Below are 26,875 nucleotides of genomic sequence, written 5' to 3' on the forward strand. Positions count from 1 at the left end.
AATCAACAATAATACAAACCTGTTTTCAACATCTCTTTCCATGGTGACAAACAACAATGAAAACAATCAACAAATCGTCAACACAAACAACATTTCAAGCCTTAATACAGAAAGCAAAATTCACGCTAATAATAGCCTTAACTTCTCAAATCAAGCTACACCACCAATAAATTCAGTCGATGACTTAAAATATTCGAACCCTTCTTCATACAATATTTCTACATTAAGTAAAATATCCCAATCCGATTACATATAAGATAATATCGCAAATAAGTTTATGAAATTTTTGCAATGGAATCTTAATGGACTACTAACCAATTATCCAGACCTTAACATTCGCATACAAAAATTTTCTCCCCATATTATTGCAATGCAGGAGGCGCACTTCCACATAACAAAACAACTTTTTCCAAGTTCCAAACAAGTACAATACCTATTTCCAAAAAACTCCCCCAAAATTCCACATGCAAACAAAGAATTGCCCTTTTTGTAAAAAAAATCTTTCGCACTTCATCCACTATCTCCGCTTTGGCAGTTGAAATAGACATTGGCTTTAAATTGTCAATTATAACTTGCTATATTCCGCCCCATCAGGCTTTTAATAATAGGGAACTTCAAAATATCCTAATTTTATTTGCCTACATCTTTCCCGGTGATGTCAATGTCTGAACCCACTTTGGGGTTATCCATCATCAGATCGTAGAGGCGAAATAATTGAAGATATCATCCTATTCAATAACTAACTTTTCCACTCATGGTTCCTTCCTCCACCTCGATATTAGCTTCGCTTCTGCTTCACTAGGACCCAAACTGTCATCCCACATACTTGACGAACTCCATAACAGTGATCACTTCCCTCTACTTGCCACAATCAACCTATTGATCCAAAACCAAATTAAGCTTAGAGCAAAATTTTTAACAGACAAAGCAGATTGACCTAAGTTCCTCTCCCTTTTGACAGATATATGCAGCAGTAAGCCATCTTTGCATAATATAAACGCTGAAGCCTCAGCAATTGAAACAATAATCGGATGCGCTGTCCACATTGCCATCTCACAATCCAGATCAAGACAGTTCGCTACAAAGTTTCCTAACTGGTCTACTATTCTCTCCTCCCTAAGAAACCACAAACAGTCATTGTGGCCTAGTTATAAACAAAGTATAAACCGTATTTAGGACAGATAACTAGTCTTTTTTACTCGATAACTAGTCTTTTTTATCACAGGTATATTATTTTTACGTCGGCAGGCAATGGCAAACCTCCGAGTGTATTTCGGCCATGAAAAAGCTCCTCATAAAAATATCTGCCGTTCGGAGTCGGCTTGAAACTGCAGGTCCCTCTATTTGTATATTTGTAGAACGACATCAAGACGCACACCACAAATAGGAGGAGGAGCTCGGCCAAACACCCAAAAAGGGTGTAAGCGCCAATTATATATATATTATATATAAGTGCAGCACCAGCTAGGAGGATTCCATACAATTACAATTTGTGTGAATTGTAAGTTATTATATGTAGATATGAAAAAAATCAGACTGTTATTAATGACCATGCAGATGACTATGATGACTTTATGTTGAAATGCGCATAAAAAAGGGTTGGTTCATGTTTTTTCGTTAAAAATTTAGATACAATACATATAAATAGATCGCTATGACCTACATCTAAAACGTGTATGAAATTAAAAAACAATATTTTTTTACACTTTTTGAGATCTCTGTTGAAACTGTTTAAAATTCACTAAAAACATCATGAGAATGTTACTGTGGCGATAGCTATTGGTTGTTCATAACTTTTAATAGTATGAGCGTCCCACGTAAAACTACACTTTTCTATTTAGAAGTTTCGTTGCTCAATTCATGAACATTTATAAAAAATTTATTTGCGAACCTATGATGATGGAGAATAAATTAATTTTTTTTTAAATATAAGGAAGAACATTCGCTTCCAGCTTCCAACACTGTGTGTGGTGATTCGGTAACCTGACGGATTCTGTTTTACGAACAAATACAACAGTTCTGGATAATTCGCCAACTGTTGGTATACATGATTTTAATAAATGATATAAAACGTTTTTATAGCAAATTTCATACCTTGTAGACATTACATATACATTGCGGGATAAAGGCGTTGAGACTTAGCAGCTTGTTTGCCACATATTTACGTATGCTAGTAGCATTTTCCAACTCATAGTCATACATGAGTTTTTGCCATATCGGCATCTTTATTGCGATGAGGCAAATCTAAATAATATTAGGTGCGCAACTAAGTTATCGATGTTTTTTATTTATTTTATTCTGAAAAAATGGTTGCAACTGAATCATTGAAAGTATTGCCCATCGCTGGTTTCTAGCCTTCAACCTTTCTGGTAGATCTCGTATATCGTCGCGGTAAAACTGTTAATCTTTTGAGGCTATCCAAGGATCAAGCCATTTTTTGATGTCTTCATATGAATAGAACTGCTGGTCAGCTTGACCATGTGCCATCGATCGGAACAGGTGATAATTGGACGGCGGAATATCTGGAGAATATGGCGGGTGGGGTAGGATTTCCCAGTTCAGTGTTTCCAGGTAGGTTTTTGACAACGTGAGGCCCACTTTTCATGCATCTCCGCGTATTGTGGCCGCTTCTCGCGCAGTGCTCGGCTTAATCGCATCAATTGAACACGGATCTCATGAGCAGTACCTCCAATTCAGCGAATTCGAAGGTTTTTAGCCTTCCTTCGCGCGGATGGTCGTCAACATTAAAATCACAGTCTTTGAAGCGACGGAACCAACCTCGGCACGTTGTTTCACTTAAAGCAGCATCTCCATAAACTTTTTGTAGCTCTCGATGCGCTTCAGCTGCCGTTTTTTTCGATTGAAATAGGAAAATCAACACTTCCCGCAAATTGCCATTATTCGGCACAAAATCAGACATTTTCACAAAACCAAAAGTATATGATACCAAAACAAAATCACTAATGTGTCGAAGCAGTTTGTTTACTATATGTCTAAGCTTGGTTTATGACGTTTAGATTATGTTAATATAGAATCGACTAGCACACACACACTACTAGCGGCATCTAGTGACCTTAGTTGCGTACCTAATAGAAAAAATTCTATAGCAAAGAAAATGTTTGTATAGAAACTATTTATTCTCACCAGCCACGTCATTTTCTTGTAACCACCATAAGCCCATGCTTCATTAGCGCCTTCCTCGGTAATGTGGCTTCCCCATTTGAGAAGAGCTGATAATTCGAATCCAGTAATCAGCTTCAATGCAGCAGTATATAAACCACCGCCAGATAAAATTATTGCTAATTCTTGTGGACCTGTGCTTCTACATCTTTTCAATTATCAGCGAGTCGAACCAGTGCTTTATATGATTCACCTCGGTCTAGCAATCATACGCCACAATAAATTATACTCCAATTTTGAATGAATTGAAAATAAATAGACAACCGCGAGTTAATAAATTGGCACACATGAATAAATGTTCCATTTGCTCAGCAAACGTACATAATATTGAATTATAATGAGCTGGCAAGTACAAAATAACCATTCACCCAATATAAAATTGAACCAGACCGGTCAATAAACTGTGAAATAAAAATAAATAAACCATTTATACGTAGAAGTATTTGCAAGCACACAAATGATATATTCGTGTGTTTCAAAACAAGTCATTTTGACGTTGTTCATTACTACGGCGAAAATGTCAGCTGGGTGAATGCCATCACCTATGTATAATAGATCCACCTTGATTGAACCGTTTGATCCGCTCTGTGAGAAATTCGTGCGAAACACGTTGAGCTTAAATTTTCGGTTTGTAGCGGCACTCTTTGTGGAGTAAGAATTTTCGTCTCACTTTTGGATCGGGTTCTCTCCCAAGAGGGAGACGTAACACACTCATAGTAATATATTTATTTTATTAGCTGCTTTGCTTGGTTTGAGGTTTTCTTTTTTTAATGTAAATATGTGTTCGCTTATCGAGTTTAACTTGATGAAGCACTTTACTGTTTCTATGCAGTTTGCTATGAGTCTCTATCTCTTTTTAGCAATAATGCAAAAAGCTTTTATAATCGCGTATCGACAGTGAAACACGTCCGATACGCATAGTATAAAAAATGTAAATTATTTAACCGTGCTATTGCTATTTGTACTTGGCATGGTCGGTATCCGGGCATGGACTTCGTCTTTCACGCCTGAGAGGCCAGATTCTTCATTGTGTTCTTCCCACAATTTAAGATTAGTTAGAAGATCCACGATCTTAACAAGGTTCGAAACCCCGGACATGATACACCAAATCATAGAAAAAATCTAATAGCGGTCGCCCCTAGGCAGGCAATGGCAATCCTCCGAGTGCATTTGTGTCATGCATAGAATCTCATAAAAAGGCGGCATAAAACTGTAGATATCTCCGTTCATAGAAAAGCATCAAGACGCACAGCATGAATTGGAAGAGGACCTCAGCAAAAACATCCAGCAAAGCGTAAGCGCCAGTTATATATGTACATATTGTTACGAATTTTCTTACGTTAAAATTCAAATAAATCTCTTACAATAATTCCTCTCAGTTCGATCACTAGGCTGTCAAATAAAAGTCTCAAATTAATGGAAAGATATTTCCTTTACTTTATTTCCAACACATTAGTTTAAATGTACATGGGTCTCTTCAATCTTGGGAACATGAAAAAGGCACAGGAGGCCAAATCTGGTGAATACGGTGGCTCAGGCATGATAACGGTGTTGATTTTGGCCAAATAATCTCTCACAAGCCAAGATGAGTGAGCAAGTGCATAAGCTATGAATTTGTTTTTTCCACAATTCTGTGCGTTTTTTCGTATTGCTTCACGCAAACGGCACATAAATTCAAGGTAACACTCCTTATTTACCTTACGACCTTTTGGTAAGAACTTTTAATGCATTACGCCATGGTAATCGAAGAAACAGTCAGCAAAACCTTGACATTTGATCGAACTTGTCGTGCTTTTTTTGGTATTGGCTCTCCTGTACTCTTCCATTGGGACGATTGGACTTTGGTGTCGATGTCATAACCATATACCCATGATTCGACCCCAGTTATGACACTTTTAAGCAAACTTGGATCATCGTTGTCATCATTCAAAAATTCCTGAGCGATACTCATGCGACGTTGTTTGTGGCCAAAATTCAGAAATTGTGGAACGAACTTTGCTGCCACACGCTTCTTGCCCAAAATTTCCGAAAAGATTGCATGGCATAAGCCAACCGATATGCCGACATTCTCAGCAACTTCTCTAATTGTGATTCGATGATTCTCCATAACCATTTTCGTCACTTTCTCAACATTTTCATCGGTTGTTGATGTGTTGGGGCGTCACATCTTCTCGAATTTCTGTGAACAACTTGTACCACTTGTACCATTTTTTTGACTCAATGTACTCTCAGAAAATGCCACTGTCATCATTTCAAGTGGTTTTGGGCACTTAATTTTTACACAAAATTTGATGCAACTTCTTTGATGCTATCGCAAAAAATTGCTGAACACACAAAACACTTGTCTTATTTATGCCTCTCACAAACAAACTAAACATGCTACATGCATATATTGCTGAAACCGTGAATATATATATCTTCGAGGTGAGTGTAGCAACATAAAAAATAGTAAGAATCGAAAGTCAAATGTACGTAGCCCGGGATATTTGAAAATTTACCTTATTTTTTGAACACACCTCGGGTATAATAATATAAATATATAATAAGATCTTAAATTTTATAAGGCTTATATATTTTTATGTTATGAAATTTGAATGGCTTTCCTTAATAAGTAGGTAGGTATATTACAAGATAGAAGGTAATTGTAAATTATAATTAAGAATCGACTTGGTTATAACACTTCACAGGTTTTCCACTCTATTTAATTATTTATTAAAACATATGCACAATGACTTTTATCTTTTAAACATTTAAAATGTGATGATGTGAAATTAAACACATAAAACATATGAATTTAAGAAATTTCTAACTTTATGGAGTTCAGAAATATTTTATTATGCACCTTATTTTTATTGCAGATTAGGAACGATGCAGCCAACTATAGAACACGGCGAGGCGCCAAAGGATCCAAAGATTATTGGGAAAGATTTTTCACAGCATTTTACTGAACATGACTTCGAGGGTAAGGATAGCCTTATATAATTTAATCGAATTAACATAATTCAATATAATTCAGCTTTGAAGAAGTTCGCGACTGCCAAAATATTAATTGTTTAATAGTCCGAGTTTATGTAACATTCGGACACTAATTCGGTCACGAATCGTCACAAGTATATAGAAATCTTATTGTAATCAAATACTTTACAAAAACTGTTGGCATCTCGATTAATTGCAACATACATCTGACTCTCACATACATCTGTCGGGAACGTATATTTTCCTATATTTTCTCAAATAAAACGTTCCAATATATTCTTCTGAGTTCGATCACTGGCTTGATAACTAAAACTCCTAAACTAATGGCAATACCACCTTCTTGCTTTATTTAATTTCAATGTTTTATGCTGGAAACAGTCACGTACGTAAACGCAGTCCCCCGTCAGCTGTTACGATCAAACTAATGAGAACCCCATGTAAATGAAAAATTACTTCCTTCCGTATCGTAGTATCGTAGATCTTATCGCAGGATTTTTGAAAATTCCCGTAGAACCCTGTCAGCTGATTGCTCTCTCATCACACAGTGTTGCCAAGCAGTACATTTCGAAATCATTTACAAAATAAACTTAGATATATTATAATTTTTATTAAAATAACTTAAAAACACTGTTGAATAATGTTAGTTATTTTAATATTTGCATTTGTTGGTTTTTGGCCTTGGTTTATTAAACAATGAAAAATTTTAACTGATAACGCGGATGTGTGAAAAAGTGTGTAAGCAAAAATATCAATGGCAACATTGTGTAGATATAAACAAACACATACACACACAAACCGATGTATTGTGTAAATATGTAACTAAAAGAACACAGTTGCTCTCTACGTGATGAGTTTTGCTCAGTTTTGTGCTCGTTAGGGGCTGCGGTAAGGGACTACGTATTTCGGTCAATGCTTTCAGCATTATTTTATATAATATTACTTTGTATGTTTACACATTCAACTTGAGACTGATTTCCTCGTGGCATTCGAGTTTTGTTTTGGTTCTTTTTCCTTCTGTATTGTGTCCAGACTTTTCGCGAAAGTTATCGCAAGGAGCCCATTGGGACCGGCTTATATTTGAACCCCCGATTATAATACGTTTCTACCGAAGCCAAGTCCTGCGTTTGCAGGTTTAGTGTTTGAAAAAAGTCTCAACCGTTTCCTCTGCGTGTTTGATGGACATTACGTTTAAACTGGGATTTTTTTGCTTACATATATCTGTGAATGTGTACGTATACCCAAATTTTAGGCGCCATCAGCCAATCAAATTGTCTCGATAATGACAAGCTTCAAAAAATTGCTGCCATGTTTCAATAAGAATGCAGTACCAAAAAAGAAAAAATTGCATAAGGAAACACTATTGCTACTAACAAATTTTAAAATGCTTGCAAACACAACCGCGCTGTGAATGATGGGTTTGAAATGGGTTTGGATTATGATATTTGGGTGGAATTTATAAAGTGTTTTTTTTTTACTTTGCGCTTAAACACGTTAACGGCAGCAAACCTAAAAGTAAACTGTGGTGGAAACGTTATATTATTGTATATTAGGCCGGGTCGATTTGTGGGGAGGCAAAAAAATCGCCCATTGCTCTGTGAAAATCATATTCTAGGGATCAAAATAAGAAACTTTGCCGAAGGAACCATTATACCATTATACCTCTAAAACGAATTCTGATGTCCCCCAATTTGGGTCGAACTTTTTAGTTTCTTTTCTATAACTCACATTCATTCATTTACATATGTTCTGACTAAATAAATTTCATAAGAGAAAAAATAGATATTATTATTGTATAAATAAATAATAAATATTATTATAAATAAATAAAAATAAAGAAAAAACATAGCCGTTTAGCTGATTTTTTCATGTAAAGATCAAAAATGGTGATATTTTTAAATTGGGGGACATCAGAATTCGTTTTAGAGGTATGGTTCCTTCGGCAGAGTTTCTTATTTTGATCTCTAGAATACGATTTTCACAGAGCAATGAGCGATTTTTAAATCGACCCGCCCTAATGTATATATATTAAGGTTGTATAAACTGCTTCGTGCTGCTGGTGAAGTTTATCAAGTGGTTAATATAAAAGCCTGCTATATCAGCAGGCGTAGCGAGGAAGACAAGATACCTAAATCATAGCGAAAGCAAGACAGCTAAGAAAAAAATACTCAAATATTTCCACCTCATCTTCCAAACAGCTGTCAAAAAATTACTCGAATAAATGCACACTTTGCGCTTAATATCCTGTGAGGGTATCCACAATATTCGAGAGTCGAGATTTTGTTAGCTTTAGCAGATCTTCGAGTGCCTCCTATCCACACTTGGCCAGAAAGATGTCGGGACCTTACAAGTTCATATATTCAGCTCTAGCTGAGTTTACGTAAAGCTCCCCTTTTTAGGAGTAGCTCCAGGTAGTCAAGGGGATCTCAATCCTTTCCTTTGCAAGAAAATAACCTCAGCAATTTTCTACCGAGATGGACCTTTATCAGAGAATTCAAAGAACAAAAGAGGAGAACCATCATCAAGGTCAAAGTCCGAATTTACTTTCGTGACTGTTGTTACACAAGTGAGTATAAAATTAGTTTTTTTTGTTTTTTGTTTTTTTTTTTTGTAGAAGAGGAAAGCATCGTCAGTGTGGGACTTTAACCCTAATTAAAACCCCCTCTTGCCCAAACGATTGCTCCTCCCGAAACTTTGCCGTTAAGTAATACGTCAGAAAGCCGTTATGGAGTATGTTAAGTCAAATCAGCCAGTACGAGAATGTGTTTTGTGTTCGTCTTACAACGACTCTTCAGCATTTCTATGAGCCTGGAAACCAAGCTGCAGGCTCGTCTTTCGGACCATTCTTCCTCACGCAGCGTTTTCATCATACGAGCTGCTACACCACTGAACGGTCGCCAAATTCCAGGTTTATCCCACATTTTCATAGTAAAGTTTGCCTCAGTGGGATGTTCGACAAAAACCCTGCAAAGGGCTTCACTTTCAGTGTCAAAACGCGGGCACCGGAATAGCACATGTCTTACACTCTCTGGTTTGTCAGGGCAGACCGGAAAAAAGGACTCGTTTTCCAAATTAAAGCGGTGTAGATATTCTTTAAAACATCCGAAATCGCTCAGCAGTTGCGTCACGTAGAAGCCAACTTCCCCGTGCTTCCTTCGATAACATTTCTCTATGTCTGGCATCAGTTTGTGCGTCCAACGGCCAAACAACTTATACAACTTCTGCATCTCTTTCACCGAGAGATCTATAGGGATTTTCATCAATATTACTGCTATAGCATCAACTGAAACCGTGCGATAAGCGCTTGGCACTCTAAGCGCACTGTGTGTGGTTCTTATTTCTTTCATACGCGATTTTTTCGCATTTGCCCAGTTCGGCGCTGCGTATGTTTTCACGGATGTGGTGACAATTGAAAGCACCTATCGGTTATCTTTCCGAGGTCCTCTTATATTTGGCACAAGTCTTAAAAGGGCATTGTGTACTAGCTGTGCTTTTTTGCTGATCGTTGAACTTTAATCTTGAGTATGGCTTCAAGTATGGCTGAGACCATATGGAGTGCTCGCCTACCGTTATCACGATCTCCCCGCGTACCCTCCTTTTGCTTAGTAATGCTACTTCCGTCTTCTGCGCTGCAAGTTCTGGTTTTGCTGCTATCAACCATTTGCGTATACGTGAAATTGCGTCATTGCATACGGCTGTGAGTGGCTCGAGACGTTTGTCTACTACCACCAGCACGATGTCTTCAGCGCACCCATTTTAAGTACGCCTTCGTACATTAGGTTCCATTGCGTTGGACCAAGTACTGAGCCTTTCGTTTTTTTTTTTTGGTATGCGGACCTGTGAGGTGGAATCTTCTAAAGATACGAATGAGCCGACTCATACGTATGTCCTATTCACATGCAATATTCCCTGGCTCTTGTTGAACTAACTTTCGTAGTACCTGCGAAATAAACCACCCCATCGCATCTCTATGGGGTATTACCAGTTCAGATATTCCTTCGAGGAGGCAGGATGAGTTTATTCACTCATTTGTCTGCGTTCATTATCACCATGTCTCAGCCTTCGCAGAATTGTTGAGCCTACGTTGCAACCATGGTTCCACGTTTCTTCAGATTCTAGCATATATTGTACTAGGCTATCAGCTGTCATGCTCTCGCCGATATTAGAGTGCCACATGCTTCGTTCTTCATCAAATCTAAAGCATTCTGCAGGGCATACTCAGGAATTTCATATTTTTCTTGGCAGTGTAAGCAAAATGGGGAATCTGTGTGCTTGTATTTGTACAAATACTGCCTGAAACAGCCATGCCTAGTTAAAAACTGTGTCAGCATGAAGTTAACGTCTCCATGTTTTCTCTGGATCCATTCCTATATGTCGAGGATCATAGTGAAAGTGGTTCTGCCCTTCCCACTATCGTTCCATTTGGTCTGCCAATTTTGCAGATTGCAATTCTGCGTTTTTTGCATTCTGGTATTTTTGTTTCATTCATTTTACCTTTATATTGAGGAGGATTCTGCCTGCTATTACCCCTGTTGCTTCGTCAAATACGGTCCTGTAGCCTCTAATGATTCTAACATTGCATAATTTGTACACCCGTTTAGCCTGTCTCAAGTAGCTGGGGTATTTCACTACGTCGCCCCACACTTTTGCAGCGTAAAACAGGATCGAGTTACAGACGCTTCTAACAAAGCTCTCATTTGTTGCCTTGGTCCATCCACATTGGGCATCAGTCGCGATAAAGCCGAGCAGGATTTTGCCGCTTTCGAGCTTTCGTATTCCAGTTGCTTTCTAAAACTGAGCCTTCTGTCGATCATTAACCCTAAATATTTTATGGTATCTGTTGATGTTATATTGTGACCACCAACCCTTATTTGAAGGTTTTCAACTTTTCGTGGAGAACTTATGAGAACCAGTTCGGTCTTATGGTCTGCTAGTCTTAGCCCAGGCGATTGTAACCATTGCTAAATTTTATTAATGGTGTCCTCTACCCTTCGTGAGACCTCTTCTAGCGTTTTCCCTACGACTACCACAGCTAGATCATCTGCATTCCCAACAATGCTTGCTTGTTCGTGCTGTTCAACGCGAAGCACTCCATCATAAATGATATTCCACAGAGCCGGGCCTAGTACAGAGCCTTGAGGAACTCCTCTAGTTACTTTATAGCTTTTGGGGCCTACGTCTGTATTATACCATAGGGTTCTGTTATCAAAGTATGAAGCAATTAGCTTTATCAGATAATTCGGCACATTCATACTTCGAAGTGCCATCAGTATTTGGTCCCATTTGCCCGTATTGAACGCGTGAATGCCCGTATTAACGTCCATGGTCGCGACTGCGCAATATTTTTTGGTTCCCCCTAACCATATTCTACCAGATATAGCAGTTTTTGCTATTTCGCTTACTTCTATTATTGCATCTACTGCACTTCAATGCTTTCTAGCACTTGCTTCCAGCACTTTACCAGCGGTGTCCAGCATACAGAGCGGCCTGTACGATGACTGATCTTCTGGAGGTTTTCCACGCTTCGGCCGTAGGACTAGTCGCTGTTGTTTCCATTTCACAGGAAAAACTCCGCTTCTAATGCATGTTGTGTAAAAACGTTTGGTCTCAGTTGCTTTTTTCAGCACGGCGTTAGGGATTCCATCAATGCCCGGTGCTTCTTGCTATTGAATTCTTTTGCATGCCAGTTCTATTTCATCGAGGTTCACTTCGGGCACTTCGTCCTCGTTGTTATCAGTGAAATCCCTTCTGATAGAGAGTACACCTGGAGATCTCGTGCAGCTTCACTGTGATTATGGTTTAATTGCAGACACTTAATCATTCCTGGTTGTGTTGTTAATCGCTTTCTTATAAATCCAACATTTGGTGCTGCCCAAAATGTGCCCTGTCAGTCCCGCATCTTAAGCACATTGGACCTCTGTCTGTGTTTTGCCATGATGTCGCCGCATGAGAGAATTACAGACACCGATAGCATCGCGTTAGCGTTGCATTTTCCCGTATTCGGCATCATACCCATCCCACTTTTAGTTTGCCTACTTGTAGCAATTTCCTCACATGCTTGGTGGGCAGTACTAGAGTCGCTATTTTCGTGTTATCTCGATGTACGCGCATGTACTTAACTGTGTTATCTGTTAATCCATGAATTTCTGGAAATTGTCAGTTTTGGTAGCCGTTTCTTCCAGATCTCTATATTCGATAGTGGTTGTTCACGCAGGCTCTTCACACTCGCCGAATCAGTCAGTATATTTCCTACCTGCTCTTTAAAATTTTCGGTTTGGTTACTAGCACCATTTCTCAGCTGAATCAGAAGTTCCCCATTCACCGTTCTTCTGATTTTGTTGACGCTTTCCCCTAGCTCTTTCAGCTCAGGTTTGCCTTTAATTGCTTTCAAGTTATCGGCATATGACTTCTCTCCGAGTTTGAAAATGATTAGCGCGTCAGAACGTGCTTGTGCTAGCCTGCGCGGTCTCTTGACTGTGTTTTTGCGTTCCAGCCATTTATCACAGTATGGCTCTGCGTATGCTGTTCGCCTGCTGTCCTTTCAGTTTCTGTCGCTTTGCTAGCTATAGAAGTAGGCTGCCTATTTACTCTGCTACCTTGCTTGCCCAATTCAGCTTGCTGAGCTTTCGCATTTTTGGCATTTTTCTCCTGCTTAATACGAGGCCTGCTATCTGTCTCTACTCCCTTCGTTGCCTGCATTACCGCTATCGGTGCTTCAGCATCCTTATTTATTGACGCCTCCTTCTGTAGCTGCTGTATTTTATTTGCCAGATCTCCCATTGCTGGTTCACATGTCGCTGTGCTGCTTTTGAAGGGATCTTTTCCTTTCCCAGCATCCTCTGCTAATTCAGGTATGATTCCACTATCCTTCTCATATCCGTCGTTGCTGGTACTGTCGCTTTTTCTCCGCTATAGTTAGCGCTTGCTGTTGTTGTAATTTTTGTGTTTGTGGTTTTTTGTATCTCCATTGTATTATAACATTGACTAAGTGTGTGTGTATGTGTATGTATGCAAATTTACAATGAGTGGGTGTTTATTTGTATAGAAGGAGTGTTAATTAAATGTAAGTTAATTGAGTAGAGTTTAATGCATAACAGGGGATCCAACATGCTGGCCCCGTTGAAAGAATCCACTTTGACGACACTATCAGGGTGGCAAATTTGTGTATAGGTCAGCAGCGGGTCCCATTAGTAGTGCGGAGGTGCACAACCCAAACATGATCATTTTGCCCACGTACGGTGGGCTCAACGGGACCGAGCTTCCAACGTTGTGGTGGGAGCTTATCGTGTAGATGTTGTCCACTTATTTTGTGAACGCAGTTCATTGATATAGTCTGCAGACCAGTGGCACCAAAAACGTTGCTTTATAGACGTGATGATATCGTACCGATCCAAATTCGAGATGTTTGTCTCTTCGTGTGAGTGTTCGGGTAGGGCGCGTGGCGATGACCCGACAAAAAAATGTCCAGCAGTGAGTGCTTTGAAGTCATTGGGATCTGATGATAGCTGTAGGAGTGGACGCAAGTTTAGTATGGTCTCTATCTCCACGGCTACAGTGTACAGTTCTTCAAATGTTAGTTTTGTATTAGGCAATGTGTGATATATCAGTCCCTTTGCGCTTTTGACTGGGTCTCGTGCGTGAACAAAAATTATTTGACCTCTTGCAATTGGTTGGATGTTCTTACAAAATTCGTGGTGTTGTCACAGAAAATGTGGCACGGCATCTTTCGCCACCACCCATATGTTTTAGAGCGTTCATGAATGCTTTCGTAGACAAATCTGAAACCAACTCAATATGAACCACTTTAGTGACAAGGCAAACGAAAACCGCTAAGTATGATTTGGTAGGCGTTTTCCCTCGCACTCGGAGGTAAGTGCTTATTGATCCACAAAAGTCGATTCCACAGCGTTCAAATGGTCGTGCTGATTGGAGACGCTCTCTTTGTAATAGCCCAATGACTTGCTGCAGCAGGTTGGACTTGTATTGAACGCAATGCACATACGAACGAACAACGCCACGAGCGAAATCTCTGGCGTTGACAACCCAATACTCAGGGCGAAGCATGCATAACTCTTGTTGGACTGTGGACCCCACTAGCCGCACGAGGCATCAAACAGTACTCGCAGTTTCGTTGATGTGCTGTTAGGTTTAAGCACGCGCTGATGTGGCATGTAATAGTGTAGTTCCTTCAAGTTGGGTTGTGCTACTACTGACATGTGGCCAATACCTTTCTACTCTTCCGTGAAGGCAATGTACTGGCGACGAATTTCGGGCGAGTGGACGAGTGGTTTTTGTGAAATATTCTTCACAAATTCGATGGTCGGGTTGAATTGGCCTCGGGAACGTGCCAATAACTTCTAGGCTCCAAAGGCGTTGCAAAATTCTCGTCAATAAACATTTCATTTGACAGCAAGTAAGCTGATGAAGTCACGTTACCCTCACCACTAAACTTCCCAGAGACGATCCAACCAAACAACGTTTTCTGAAATATAGGCAAATTGGAACCCAATCGAATTCTGCTAACAGCAAGAGCGTCAAACAAGGCTTCTTTCTGTTCCTAGTAATACGCCGGGGCTTAAAAAACATCTTGTCTGCTAATTTGGTATTGGCCGGCAAGTTCCAACTGGATATGTCGATCTCGGAATCTGGCTAGTATGCTATGTGCGAGGTGATTCCAAATTGAAGCGACAGTTGAAAGGCTAAAGTGCGCGATTTGATGGTCGTGATCGTACGTGTCTTAAGACTGGGTAGCGAGTCTTCAATGATACGAACGCCCACATGATGTTTTTCACGACAAAGGAGAAGTTTTTGCGCAAAATCAACACTGATGAAGTTGAGTTGAGAGCATGAATCTAGTAGAGCTTGGTTCAACTTATAGTATACGTCACCTGACCGCTTTCCGATTCCCCCATGCGCGACTGGGTTGCTGACGTTTCTTGTGCTGAAATCTGCCAAGTCGGTCGAGTTGATCCCAAAGGTTGGAATGCAGGAACAGACACTTGAGTTGTTTGAATGGGTTGGAATGCATTCTCACGATGCCGCATCGTGTGGTGTGCTCGATTGCAGGAGCGACAGCGATTTTTGGACGGACGTTGAGCCATTTTATGACCATTACCTAAGCAGTTGATGCACAGATCATGCTTCTTAATGAAATCAAAGCTTTGATTCATATTCCTCTCCATAAACTTCAAGCAACCGGCGACTTTGTGTTTGGAGCTAGAAAAAAGAACACTATTAGGGTTAGTGATAGCAAATGACGAACTTTCATTGCGATTGCTTGCACGATTTTGCTTGCCAAACTCGAGTTTGCGCTGTAACGATGACTCGCATGAGTGTGGGAACTGGCAATGTCGTTCTACGACTCGAGTGCATTGTGAGAAAGTTGGAAGTGATTTGTGGTCCAAATACTCGTTCCATTTGTTTCTGGTTTGCTGATCACACTTTCTCATCACAATGTGGATTAACATTGATTGTGCGATGTTTGCAGATGTTCCGACTGACTCCAACGAACTAAAAATTGCCGATGGCTTGTCCACTAGGTTGCGTAGCTGTTGAGCGTTCAACTTCTCCCGTGCCGGTATTGTAAACAGTGAGGCAATTCCTTCCAAAAAAATCAAAATCAAAGCCTTCGGAGAGTTTTCGCTAGTGACTTGGAACGCCTTAATAGTTTCTAGCGTAGGACCCTTTAAGCAGGTTAAAATATAATTAAATTTCTCGATGTTTGACAGCCTTGATGACGTTTCGGGGTAGTGTACTGTAGTGTTGACGTCTTCTCCAAGTTGCGCTTGGATACTCAGCTTGACTGCCTCGTAACTGTCTTCCAAGTCTACGCGGCCGTTGTCAGTGGGATCTAAATCTTCAATATCAGCTTGGACGGACAACGCCCGCTTAAAGTATGATAAAAATAAACCTAGCCGACACCGAAGCTCAGCATTGGAGAGTTTATCATCTGACCCCCTTATCGCTTCGAATATCGATTTAATACGCGAAATGTTGCGCTTTATGTTGGAACAGGAGACATGGCTGCTAAACAAAAAAAATAACTACTACTTGCAGTGCAATGTACTTAAAGGTGTACGGATCTATCAGAAAATCAAAACAAAAACTGTATTTATTTTAATGATACATACATACGTTTCCAATGAGCAGTGTTTTCGACCCTTTAGAGTGACGAGTTTTTTTGGTGTGATTGCAAAAAATAAGAACCAAATAAAAATCCACTGTGGGAAATAACTGCCAGCAAGAGGTTAAATACAGCAACAGTAAATCGAGGTGATGCATAGATGCGAATGGATTGATTGCTGTTATTGCTCCAGCCGTTGGATAATGACGATTTTCGCGTCTCACTTTATACAGGATATCCACGAGCCCCACGTTGGTCGCCAAAATGTTTGATCCAAGAAGTTTTTTTCTTGGAGGACGAAACCGAGGGATCTGGGGGTGTATATCCAGTGCACAATAGAAAAAATTGCCGAAATCCAAATATATGCGTACATGCAAAACCTCTCTGTACGTAGCGATGTATGTATCTTATATACATATGCATATACACTTGCGAAACTATGATACTTGCGAACCAAAAAATTGTACCGAGCTGCTTGATGTAAAAGATTTATTGGTAAAATTTATTGACATGCATGCTAATTATGTACAAGCGAAAGATTTATCATACCAAAAGAGAATTAGAGTGCAATAATCAGTAACCTTACCTATGTGTGTGTGTGTGTATGTATGCAAATTTACAATGAGTAGGTGTTTATTTGTACAGAATGAGTGTTAATTAAATGTAAGTTATTTGAGTAGAGCTTAATGTATAACGAGTGATCCAACAACCAGAGTTGTAAGCCCGAGATCGTCATTTCCAAAAAATTTATTTTAGTCGTCGTTATGATCCATCATCATATAATACAGCCGCCCCTTACATGGGAAATAGACGCTAACCAGGGAGCCACCCAATATGAGTACGACGAGCCTGGATTTTTAACTTTTTTTATTAGTTTTCCAAGCTCTGTTTCTGCCGCTCTTTGGGAGGTTTCTTATTTGTTAAAAGCTTATTCGCAACTAACCTGCTACTACCGGCCGTCCGGCTATCCGGTTAGTGGTCCGCCCCAAAAGGAGCGAAGACTTCCTAATTTTGGTCGCCTCTTACGACAGACATGCCTTACCGAAGACGTATTCTTTTCAGCTACTTCTTCGATTGCTGTTACCTCTGTTTGTAGCTTGAGACTTATGGAGAGCTCCTTACAGAATATTCCTCTGCCAACCCTTGCTTTCAACTTCGAGCCATCCGTGAACACGTTCACCAGACCCTGTCGCAAAATGCTGCACCCCGACCACGTGTCCCTTGATTGAATCTGAATGGAGAAAGTCCCGCTTAGACTAAGCGAGGTTGAAGTAAGTGAAGTCAAGCCTGTAGCCCGAGACTCGCAATTTGATTGCGGCAACTGCAGCGGTAGTTTTGCCTGAGTTGTCCACGGGTTTTATAGTCAAGCCGCAATCTACAGCCCAATTAACGTTGTGAAAACACGGGAACAGAGTATCCACAATAAATATATATAATTGGTGCATACATCCTTGGCCGACTTCTCCTCCTATTTGTGGTGTGCGTCTTGATGTTGTTCCACAAATGGAGGGACCTCCAGCTTAAAGCCGACTCCGAACGGCAGATATTTTTCTGAAGAGTTTTTCATGGCAGAAATACACTCGGAGGTTTGCTATGGCCTGCTGAGGGTCGACCGCTATTAGAAAAAACTCTTTCTTTATTTTGGTGTTTCATCGAGATTCGAACCTACGTTCTCTCTGTGAATTCCGAATGGTAGTCACACACGACCCCATTCGGTTACGGCGAGAGAAGACCGCCTTATGAAGTGTCCCCACTCATATTCTGTCAGAAAGAGACGCCACCCCCCACTTTGTCACGCCCGCTATATTGCTTGATTAGATATCTTTCGACCCCAAGTTTATGCAGAATCTTAGTGATTGCCTCCGTAAGGGATTATAAAAAGCCCCCTTTTTGTCGAGGATGGTGCCCACTACGAACCCTTTCTGATATTGAGACTCTTGACTTTTCTCAGGAAGAAGGATTTGCTTGAAAATCTTATGGGGCACTTGAAAGCTCTTGCCTGCCTTAGGTACGAAAACAACAAGACCTCTACAGCCTTGGTATATATGTTAGTATCTGTATATAATGTGCAGATTTCGCCAGTTGTGCAGGGATGATGCCATTGGAACCAGGCTGTCAAGCAAATAGATACAGAAACGAAATGGGTTTTTGGAGACTTCCCAGCTGGTGTTACTATATAAGTAGGTGGGATTCGTTGAAAAATGGCTGCCATAACACTTTAGTGACTCCTCATCATCCCACACCCTGATTCATCTCTCAAGTACCCCAAAGACGTCGCGCATCCCTCGAGAATTCGCAGACTCAGGTCAGCCTTCCATGACTCACTCTTAGTCTTCCTAACTTCGGACATGAAGATTCTTAGCTCACATCCTGACTGAGACTTGATTAATCTAATTGCATTAAATAGGGATTAGTTAATTAATTTATTAATCTAATCCCACAAATCCTTAATTCAGACAGCTCAGCTGTCTACCAAGGCGAGTTTTCCTTCTTAGCGAAGGAACGTTCTAAGTGGGCAAGAAATTTTAAGAGCACTATTAAGAGCTGCGGTAAATATCGCGACAAATTCATCGACCGATCCTTCGAAAACATACCTGTTGTTGTTGTTGAACAAGTTTACTAAACCCTGCCAGTGCAGTGTAGTCACAGATCGTCATCGTCTAACTCATCTCACGGTAAATCTAGGGAACGTACAACACAAAAAGGTGGGCTCCTTATGGAGTTACAAAAAGGGAAAAAGGTGGTTCTACCGATTACCACAAAGCCTTCGAAAAGGCGCGTGAGAAAGCCAGATAAAATAGCCATCAAAAGTGTCCGCCCTTCATTTGGATGCACATGTTAGTCTAGGCTGAAGATGCTAAGAAGTTACTAGCGCTTGGATTTGTCAAGGTCGGCTGGGTAATGGAGGTTATATCGCCAAAAAGTGTTTTAAATGTTGGGAATATGACCATGTTGCGACAACATACAAGGGACCAGATCGCACAAAGCTTTGCAAGCGATGCAGCAAGGATGGGAATCAGGCAGCTATTTCCGAAAACGCTGAAAAATGCGTTATTAAGAAGCAATACGCAAAATAAGAGCATGATGATTTTGCAACTAAACATCAAACGCTGTGAGACAGCACATGACTTGCTAACGGACACGGTTGGAGAAAACAAAGTAGATGTTGCTCTCCTCTCGGGAGTTTTCATAGGCATCAAGTCGCACAATTGGATGACCATTTCTGACAAGCTAGCAACAATCTGGGAGGTGGGCAGTAAAACACCCCGGAATGGGATATCTGTTGCAAATTCCGGATTCACATGGGCGAAGCTAGATGGATTATACACTGTGTGAGCTGATATGCACCACCAGTGTGGAGTTCATAAGATTTTGAATACTTGATGACAGAACTGGAATTTGAGGAAAAACGAAAGTGGACGATTCTCATCGCAGGACAGTTCAATGCCTTGTTGAGGACATGAGGTAATCGGTACACAACTCCGAGAGGGCGATTATTAGAATAAATTATGGCAGCAATAGACCTTGTCGCCCCAGCGGGTGATCAATAATCGACCTCGCCTATGCAGATTGCACTACAGCAAACCGCGCAAAATGGATGGTAGATGAAAATGTATACACTCACAGCGATCACTTGTTTATAGTGATTGAGATAAGCAACGCTATATAACTGCCAGAAAAACGAGGAACGCGACAAAAATGGGTGAGGCTGCAAGCCTGTAGTTGAGTGCGAAGAAAAACGCAAAGAGCATGACATCGTCCAACATGGACAGTGCTGCACGCCGAATACCGCGAACGGCTGAAAACAGTTATTAAACAGAGCAAAAATCGATGCTTTCAGGAAATGCGGACAATGATCCATGGGACCTTGCCTACAGAACGGTTATTCAGAAAGTAACAGGACTGCGAGCACTGCAACCTACATGCCATATCCTGCTCAGCCAAGTAGTAATTGAGCTATTTCCCCAACAGGAGGAAACTAGTGGCCGACATCAAATGGTGACTGACAACGCCTACATTCCGCCAGTTACAACAGAAAAGATAACAGGGCACCAGGCCCAGACGGCGTTCCTAATATCGCCTTTAAAGCAACAGTGTAGGCGACGCCAGAAATCTTTGCGAATATGCATGAAGTATGTCTTAATGAAGGGACCTTTCCGCGCAGGTGGAAATTGCAACGACTAGTGCTGTTACCCAAAGCAGACAAGCCCCTGTGAGTGCTTAGCTTAAATTGCCGAATAAATCAACACTTGTAGGCTATGCCGATGACATCGCTCACGTGGCCACGTACAAGAAGCTGGACCACTTTCCGGAGGTGTAATGATGCAGCAGCTAGAGTCCAATTATAACGTTGAAAAGGGGCTAAAGTAGGCAGTACAAAAATCAGAAGCTGTCCTCGTAGCTCCGCGAAGAAAAAAAGAGTTCACGAAACCGCGGATGGGTGGCCCCGAAATACTGTCGCAAGAAGCAATTAAGTATCTAGGCGTAATGATTGATGCACGGCTCAGCTTTAAGCAACATTTAGCAACGGTGTGTTCCAAAGCAGCGACAGGCATCGTTGCTGTCACAATAATCCTTCCAAGCATAGACGGACCGCAAGACGCCAGACGGCACCTCCTGTGAAGGGGGTGGATTCAGTCATCTTGTATGCTGCTCCTATATGGGCATTAGCTAAACCATCGAATGTTAGACCCGTAGCTCAGGTGCACCGACAAAATGCGCTAAGAGTCGCGTGCGCATACAAGACCATATCAGATGATGGGGTTTGCGTCATCGCTGGAAAACTTCCAATAGATATACTTGTAGGACAACTTTATACAGGCAAGGGTTAAGGCCGACAACTGAAGAGAAAGCTGCAGAAAGTCTGCATTCGTTCGCAAACTGGCAAATCGGATAGGATTCGTCTATTAACGCACGTTAGACCTATGGACTTATCCCAAAAATTAGCGAATGGGTGACCGTACTACACGGACACGTTGAACGCTATTTAACTTAAATATGGGGCGGTGACAAATGTTCTTGGAGTGCCTCCATGCATTTAATATGGAATATTTTCCATTCTGTCCAAAATGCAACAATGCAATAGAAATCGTGGAGCACGTATTCTTCTTCTGCGATCGATTTAACGAAGAACTCCGAACGCTTGAGTTATCCTTGGGTGAACAGCTGAGCCCAGACATCTTAATCAATAACATGTGTGCATCAAATGAGGATAATGCTGCACCTGCAACGCGCGGAGTGGCAGCGCAACACGCAGAGAACAAATCAGCCCTCGACAGGAGGTAGACTGTCTACGAACTGGCTATAAATCACAGCCGCTCAGGTCAAGTGCTCACGACGGTATACGACGAAATACCATAATATTATCGCAACATCTTCCGATGCTTCTGCCCCACATCCACTGGTATGACGGCACAGAAACATTATAAGACGAGCCTGTAGCATGAAGCTGGCTACAACTGTGGTGGCCACAGACGTGGGTCAATAGTGTTGGTCCGTTTCATGGACGCCGTTCTGGACCCTCCCGAAGTAATGCATAAAGTAGTTCCGGGAAGGGAGTCTGCCCAGTCCCACGAAGAGGAGGAGGGATTGTTTTAGAGGATACACCATTCGACTCAGTGGACGACGGTCGCTGTAAGTGCGAAGGCATCTTGAAACCTACCAAAAAAAGGCGTAGAAAATGTGCTGTTTTGACAGATTGGGTCCAGAGAGCGAGGGGTCTTAAGTAAGAAGGTTTGAAAGGACATATGAATAGGTGATTACTATCATGGGATGTGCCTTCACATGCCGGACAGCTACTACAATATCCAGAATGTAATTGAGCTGTCTACATACGGTCTGATCCAGTAGTTGAAGAGATGCCTTCTGACATGTCTGGGATGTGGTTCAGTCTCTAGCAAATGTCTGCTGGGGTGATACCTTCGGTCTCCAGCAGAAATTGCTTGCTGAGCATTTTGCTGAGCTATTTAACCGGGAGTATGGAAGCCTTGTTGTGAAGGTGTTGCATGGGGGACACCAGGAGGCATTCCGTGGCTGTCCTCATTGCGGTATTTTGAAATGTCTGATGCTTTATCCATTGCGAATCACAAGTGCCAGGCAACCAGACAGACGCAGCATAATTCAGAACCGGCCGGACAATTGCTTTAAATGTCGGCAGCAACATTTCTTTGAATATGTCCCAAGTGCTACCGGCTAGCGATTTGAGTACCTTGTTGCGGTTTTTGATTTTAGTGGCTATTGCGATTGTATGCTCTTAAAAGGAAAACAAACTATCGAAGGTTACCCCCAAAATTTCGGGGTTGTTATCACCAATCCTGACGGTGGGCCATCGATATTCACCTTTATCTGTAGTTTGACCTCCTTGATCCTGGTGATAAAGAGGGTCACCATGTATTTAGTGAGGGATAGTTGTAAATTCCTTGCAGTGAAATAGACGTTCGGTTTGGACCACAAGTCATCAATGTCATTGCCCGATGTCATTATCAAAAAATCTTCGAAAAATGACCTACGAACGCGCCGACCACTCAAATAGTTCGCAGATCACCCATTCCATCCCGACAGGAGGGCAGACTATAGAATATTATGTAATAGTGTGGAATGGCTGACTGTGTCGAAAGCCTTCTTTACGTCTTACGCTACTAGGACAGTCCTCATGCAAGAGCGGTTTTCGTTAACCCCATGGATCATCTGGACAATTATGGCGGTGAGGGCTGTGATGGTACTGTGCACTCTACAGAATCCATGCTGATGCGTGGCTGGAGTCAGGTGTATCGAGCAGAGTGCGAACAAGAAAGACTCAAGTCTCTTCATTTCAGGGGGGAGCGAACGACGCTTGGATCTACCGATCGCAGGTTGCAAAATGAATTGCCGGCTAAAAAATCTCGTGCATCTCTTCGAGTCCGACGAAGTGCAAAACTAAAGATGATTGCTACCTTGACGCTGTGCGTCGTCGGATTCGATAGAGACCTTACGGTGGAGCCGTGTTTGCGCCTTTTAGACACACCAGAACCTGCGTCCAGATTCCTCTCCTAATTGTATATGGGGGTTATAACTTATCAATAACCTCCATTACTTTGTGACCAATGAGAAAGTGGCAAAAGCGTTACATATACGGATTGCTGCATCACATGCTGCCAGTAATCGTTTCGCTTTAATTTCTACTTTCACCTCTGCCGAATAAGCCTCTAATTCGCAGTTTTGCCATACTTCGCAGAAAGCGCTTTCGTTGAAGGACCTTCTTTTCCATGCATGCTGCTGGACCTTGGTGTGGCGGGGTTTACTTACAGGTGCTCACCGCATTGCAATAATAGCCGCGGAAAATAAGCATCTCCTTTGCGTGCTGTCGAATGCAGCTTTAAAATCGACAGAAAGATGGTGTGTGTCGAATCTCCATCCATGGATCTTTTCTAAGACCTGGCGTATTGTGAATATCTGATCGATAGTAGATAAGGTTCAATCGGCTGGTTGATGGTGGGTTTCAGTCTTTTCCACAATACTCTCGCTAGAACCTTATAGGCGATATTTAGAAGACTAACCCCCGATTATTGGAACAGATTGTAGAATCACCTTTTTTATGGATTGAGCAGAGCACAGTTAAATTCCAATCGGCAGGCATGCTTTCATCCTACCATATTTCTCATAGAAGCTGATGTATGCACCTTACCAGCCTTCGCCGCCATGTTTGAAGCCCATCATCTCCCTCGTCTTTGTTGTTCTTTAGCCTCGTAATCGCTTTTCTCACCTCGTCATAGTCGGGTAGCGATTAGTGGATCTTCACATTCTCTGTGGCATGCGCTGCTGTCACTTTTTAACAAGTTCGACAAGTGATACCTCCATAATTTGTGTACACTCTGGATATCAGTCATCATATCGCCGTCTTTGTTCTTATAAGAAAATGCACCGGTTTTGAAACCTCCGGAGAATTTTCGAGCGTTGTCCCTATTGGTCAGCACTTCCAGCCCCTCACACTCACGTATTTCGCCCTCCCATTTCTTTTCTCTGATAATACGACTCTCTTCCTTTCTTAGTTCCCAGTAGCGATCGCACATGGCTCGCGTTGCGTCCGATCGCAGCTTGGCTCTATAGGCAGCATTCTTTCTTTCTGCTGAAGCACGAAATTCCTCGTCGTACCCACTGTTTTTTCGGGCTCCCGAAATCCGATTTCTTCTTTGATGCGATACGTAGAGAACGAGAAATGTTGCTCCATTGCTCGTGATTGCCGGTTTGTTGCGCAGTACTCTCTGAGAGCAGGAGTGAGAGTCATGTGGCGAATCTTCTGGCTATCTGTTGTGACTGCAGCTTTTCGATGTCGAACATTCCAATAAAAAATTTAGAATATCTATCTTTCACATATGCTAAACTGGTGCTAATGGGCAGTACATAGGGCCTGACCGCGTTTAGGCTAAGACAATCGTGGGCCCATTGTGAAATTGCAGACAACATAAACATGGGAATAATATAGAACGAAGAGCAGAACAATGCGGCGAACCGAAGCCGACAAAACAAGACTTTTTCCACTCTGTTGGAAAACATAAAGTTATGAAGCAGTGATTAATAACATGTGTTAGAGTGCCTAGAATAAATGGTAGCACAAGCTTCACACATTTCAAAGGTACTCCATCCCCTCCAATGGCATTCGACTTGATACCCGCGACAGATTTTAAAACTTCTGATTCCGATATCCCAGAAATTTTAAATTCATCTTTTGAACCAAAACTGCTAATAAAATTTTGAGCTGGAGAACTATTATTGTTTTTGCAGACGCTAGTAGTATAGTATCCATATATAAAAAAAGTATATCCAGGGTCAATTTTATACCCAGACTTACTATAAATTTTCCATGTAAATAGAGTTTTTTTAAATTACACCTAATTCGTTAGATAGTAGTGAATAATCGCTTTGCATTTCTTATAATGGCGGTTGCATTATTTCTTGCATTCTTGTATTACGACCAAGCGTAGTCAGCGATGGCTCCTCTCCAGTCTGGATGCAATTTATTTCGAATTTTTCTTTTTCTTTTTGTACCATGAAGAAAAGCTATTCATAGCCCGAACAGTACATGATGATCAAATAGTTCAGTGAGAGTTTTATTTAAAATGTCAAGTTTACCGTCAACAGTCTTATAGAAGCAAAATTTATCCCAGTTAATAGTTAATATTTGAGAGATCAGCGAACAGAATACTTACAGATTTCAAATCGCGACATATAAAAGTAACACTGTCAGCAGGACAGTTAAACGACACATTTAGTGCACAAAACAACAAGTTATGGTCAGAGATAAAAAAACATTTGGTTAAATTTGGGAATATGCTCAGGACCATACTTTATAACGAGGTCTAGCAAGCTAGTATTCGAATAGTTTGCGTATATTGTTATTGCTCGAATGCTACCACCTTGAATAGATTCGCCTTCGAACTTATATCTTTATATTCAACGCCACAATTGAGACATTTTAGTGTGTTTCAATTTTTTGGTTTTATTAACGAAAATTGTTTGGAAAATGTTTTTTCCGAATTGACCAAGTTAGCTAAATTAATTGTCACAATTCCAGCAATTTCGGTTGAGTGGGCTTTTTCTGCTTTAAAGCGAATTTACACATACGATATTCAAGATACACACGATCAAAAATGGCTTCCTAAACTCTTGATGATTGCTATACAGAAGCAATTATTAACTGAATTAAGGCGTTCATGTATTTTTACGAAGATGAAAAAAATAAACTATTCCAACTTGATTATAACTATATGTATATGAATATTGTAGCAATAATTATACAGAAATAGTAATGTATGTTTTACTTATAATATTAGCATTATTACTGTACGTTAACGACATTTCTTTAATATATTTTAGGGCATCGCGCTCATACCGTTTATGTTAGTTTACATGTGCAAGGAGGCCGCCGTCATTTAACACGACGTCGTAAATATCATACTAACAAGGAAAACAACGGTGAAAAGCAATTAGGGGTACCTGGTGACATAGAAAGTAAGTTGGCAAACGTGCACTTTCCCTTATAATAGAAATAGAAAACTAGAGGTAATAACTCAAGAATGTTTACTTAACACATATAATATATTAGGCCTCTTCTTATCGCCAAGCGTTAGCAAGTGGTGAATAGATGAAATGATCATATCGATGGTTTTCGAGAAAAGTGACATAATTCAAAAATACAAAATACTGAGTTGGGTCAGTTTTCTAGATAAGTGACGCGCCAATTCGATCACCTGACAAAACGACACTAACGCCATCTCTCCGAATTGCTTCAAGATTCGCTTATGACGCTTTTCCAGATAAAAATATATAAACTCTGTAGTTGATTTTTGCAAAACTCCGAATTTGAGTTAATTTTGAGTCGTGTCGTTTCTCTCGAAAATCATGGATATGATGGCAACGTAGGAATAGAGTTGCTTTAAATTACATGTGTATGTTCGACAGAGAGTTATACCAGTTTAATGCGCTATAGCCATACTCGCTGGCGGCGAATCTTACTCGATAACTTTGTTATTGCTTTCGCATGCAAATTTTCTTTCAAGTTAATCGAGCATAGAGATAGCGAGCGGGGAAATGGCGAATAGAAGAGGCCCGTTATTATTTACA

The 26,875-nt window shown here is 40.9% G+C and overlaps 1 protein-coding gene across 2 annotated transcripts in view; it reads left to right on the forward strand.

Moving 5' to 3' along the window:
- Positions 1–26,875, forward strand: part of LOC129247215 (electroneutral sodium bicarbonate exchanger 1) — a 108,303-nt gene that overhangs the window by 12,813 nt on the left and 68,615 nt on the right. For both annotated transcript variants that reach the window (XM_054886239.1, XM_054886241.1), the window contains exons 2-3: positions 6,039–6,142; positions 26,129–26,263. In XM_054886239.1, coding sequence (XP_054742214.1) covers positions 6,049–6,142; positions 26,129–26,263 — 229 coding nt within the window. In that variant the 5' untranslated portion in view covers positions 6,039–6,048. The remainder of the gene's footprint in view (positions 1–6,038; positions 6,143–26,128; positions 26,264–26,875) is intronic.

The sequence above is a fragment of the Anastrepha obliqua genome, chromosome 5 (genome assembly GCF_027943255.1).
Source record: "Anastrepha obliqua isolate idAnaObli1 chromosome 5, idAnaObli1_1.0, whole genome shotgun sequence".
Taxonomy (NCBI): Eukaryota; Metazoa; Arthropoda; class Insecta; order Diptera; family Tephritidae; genus Anastrepha; species Anastrepha obliqua.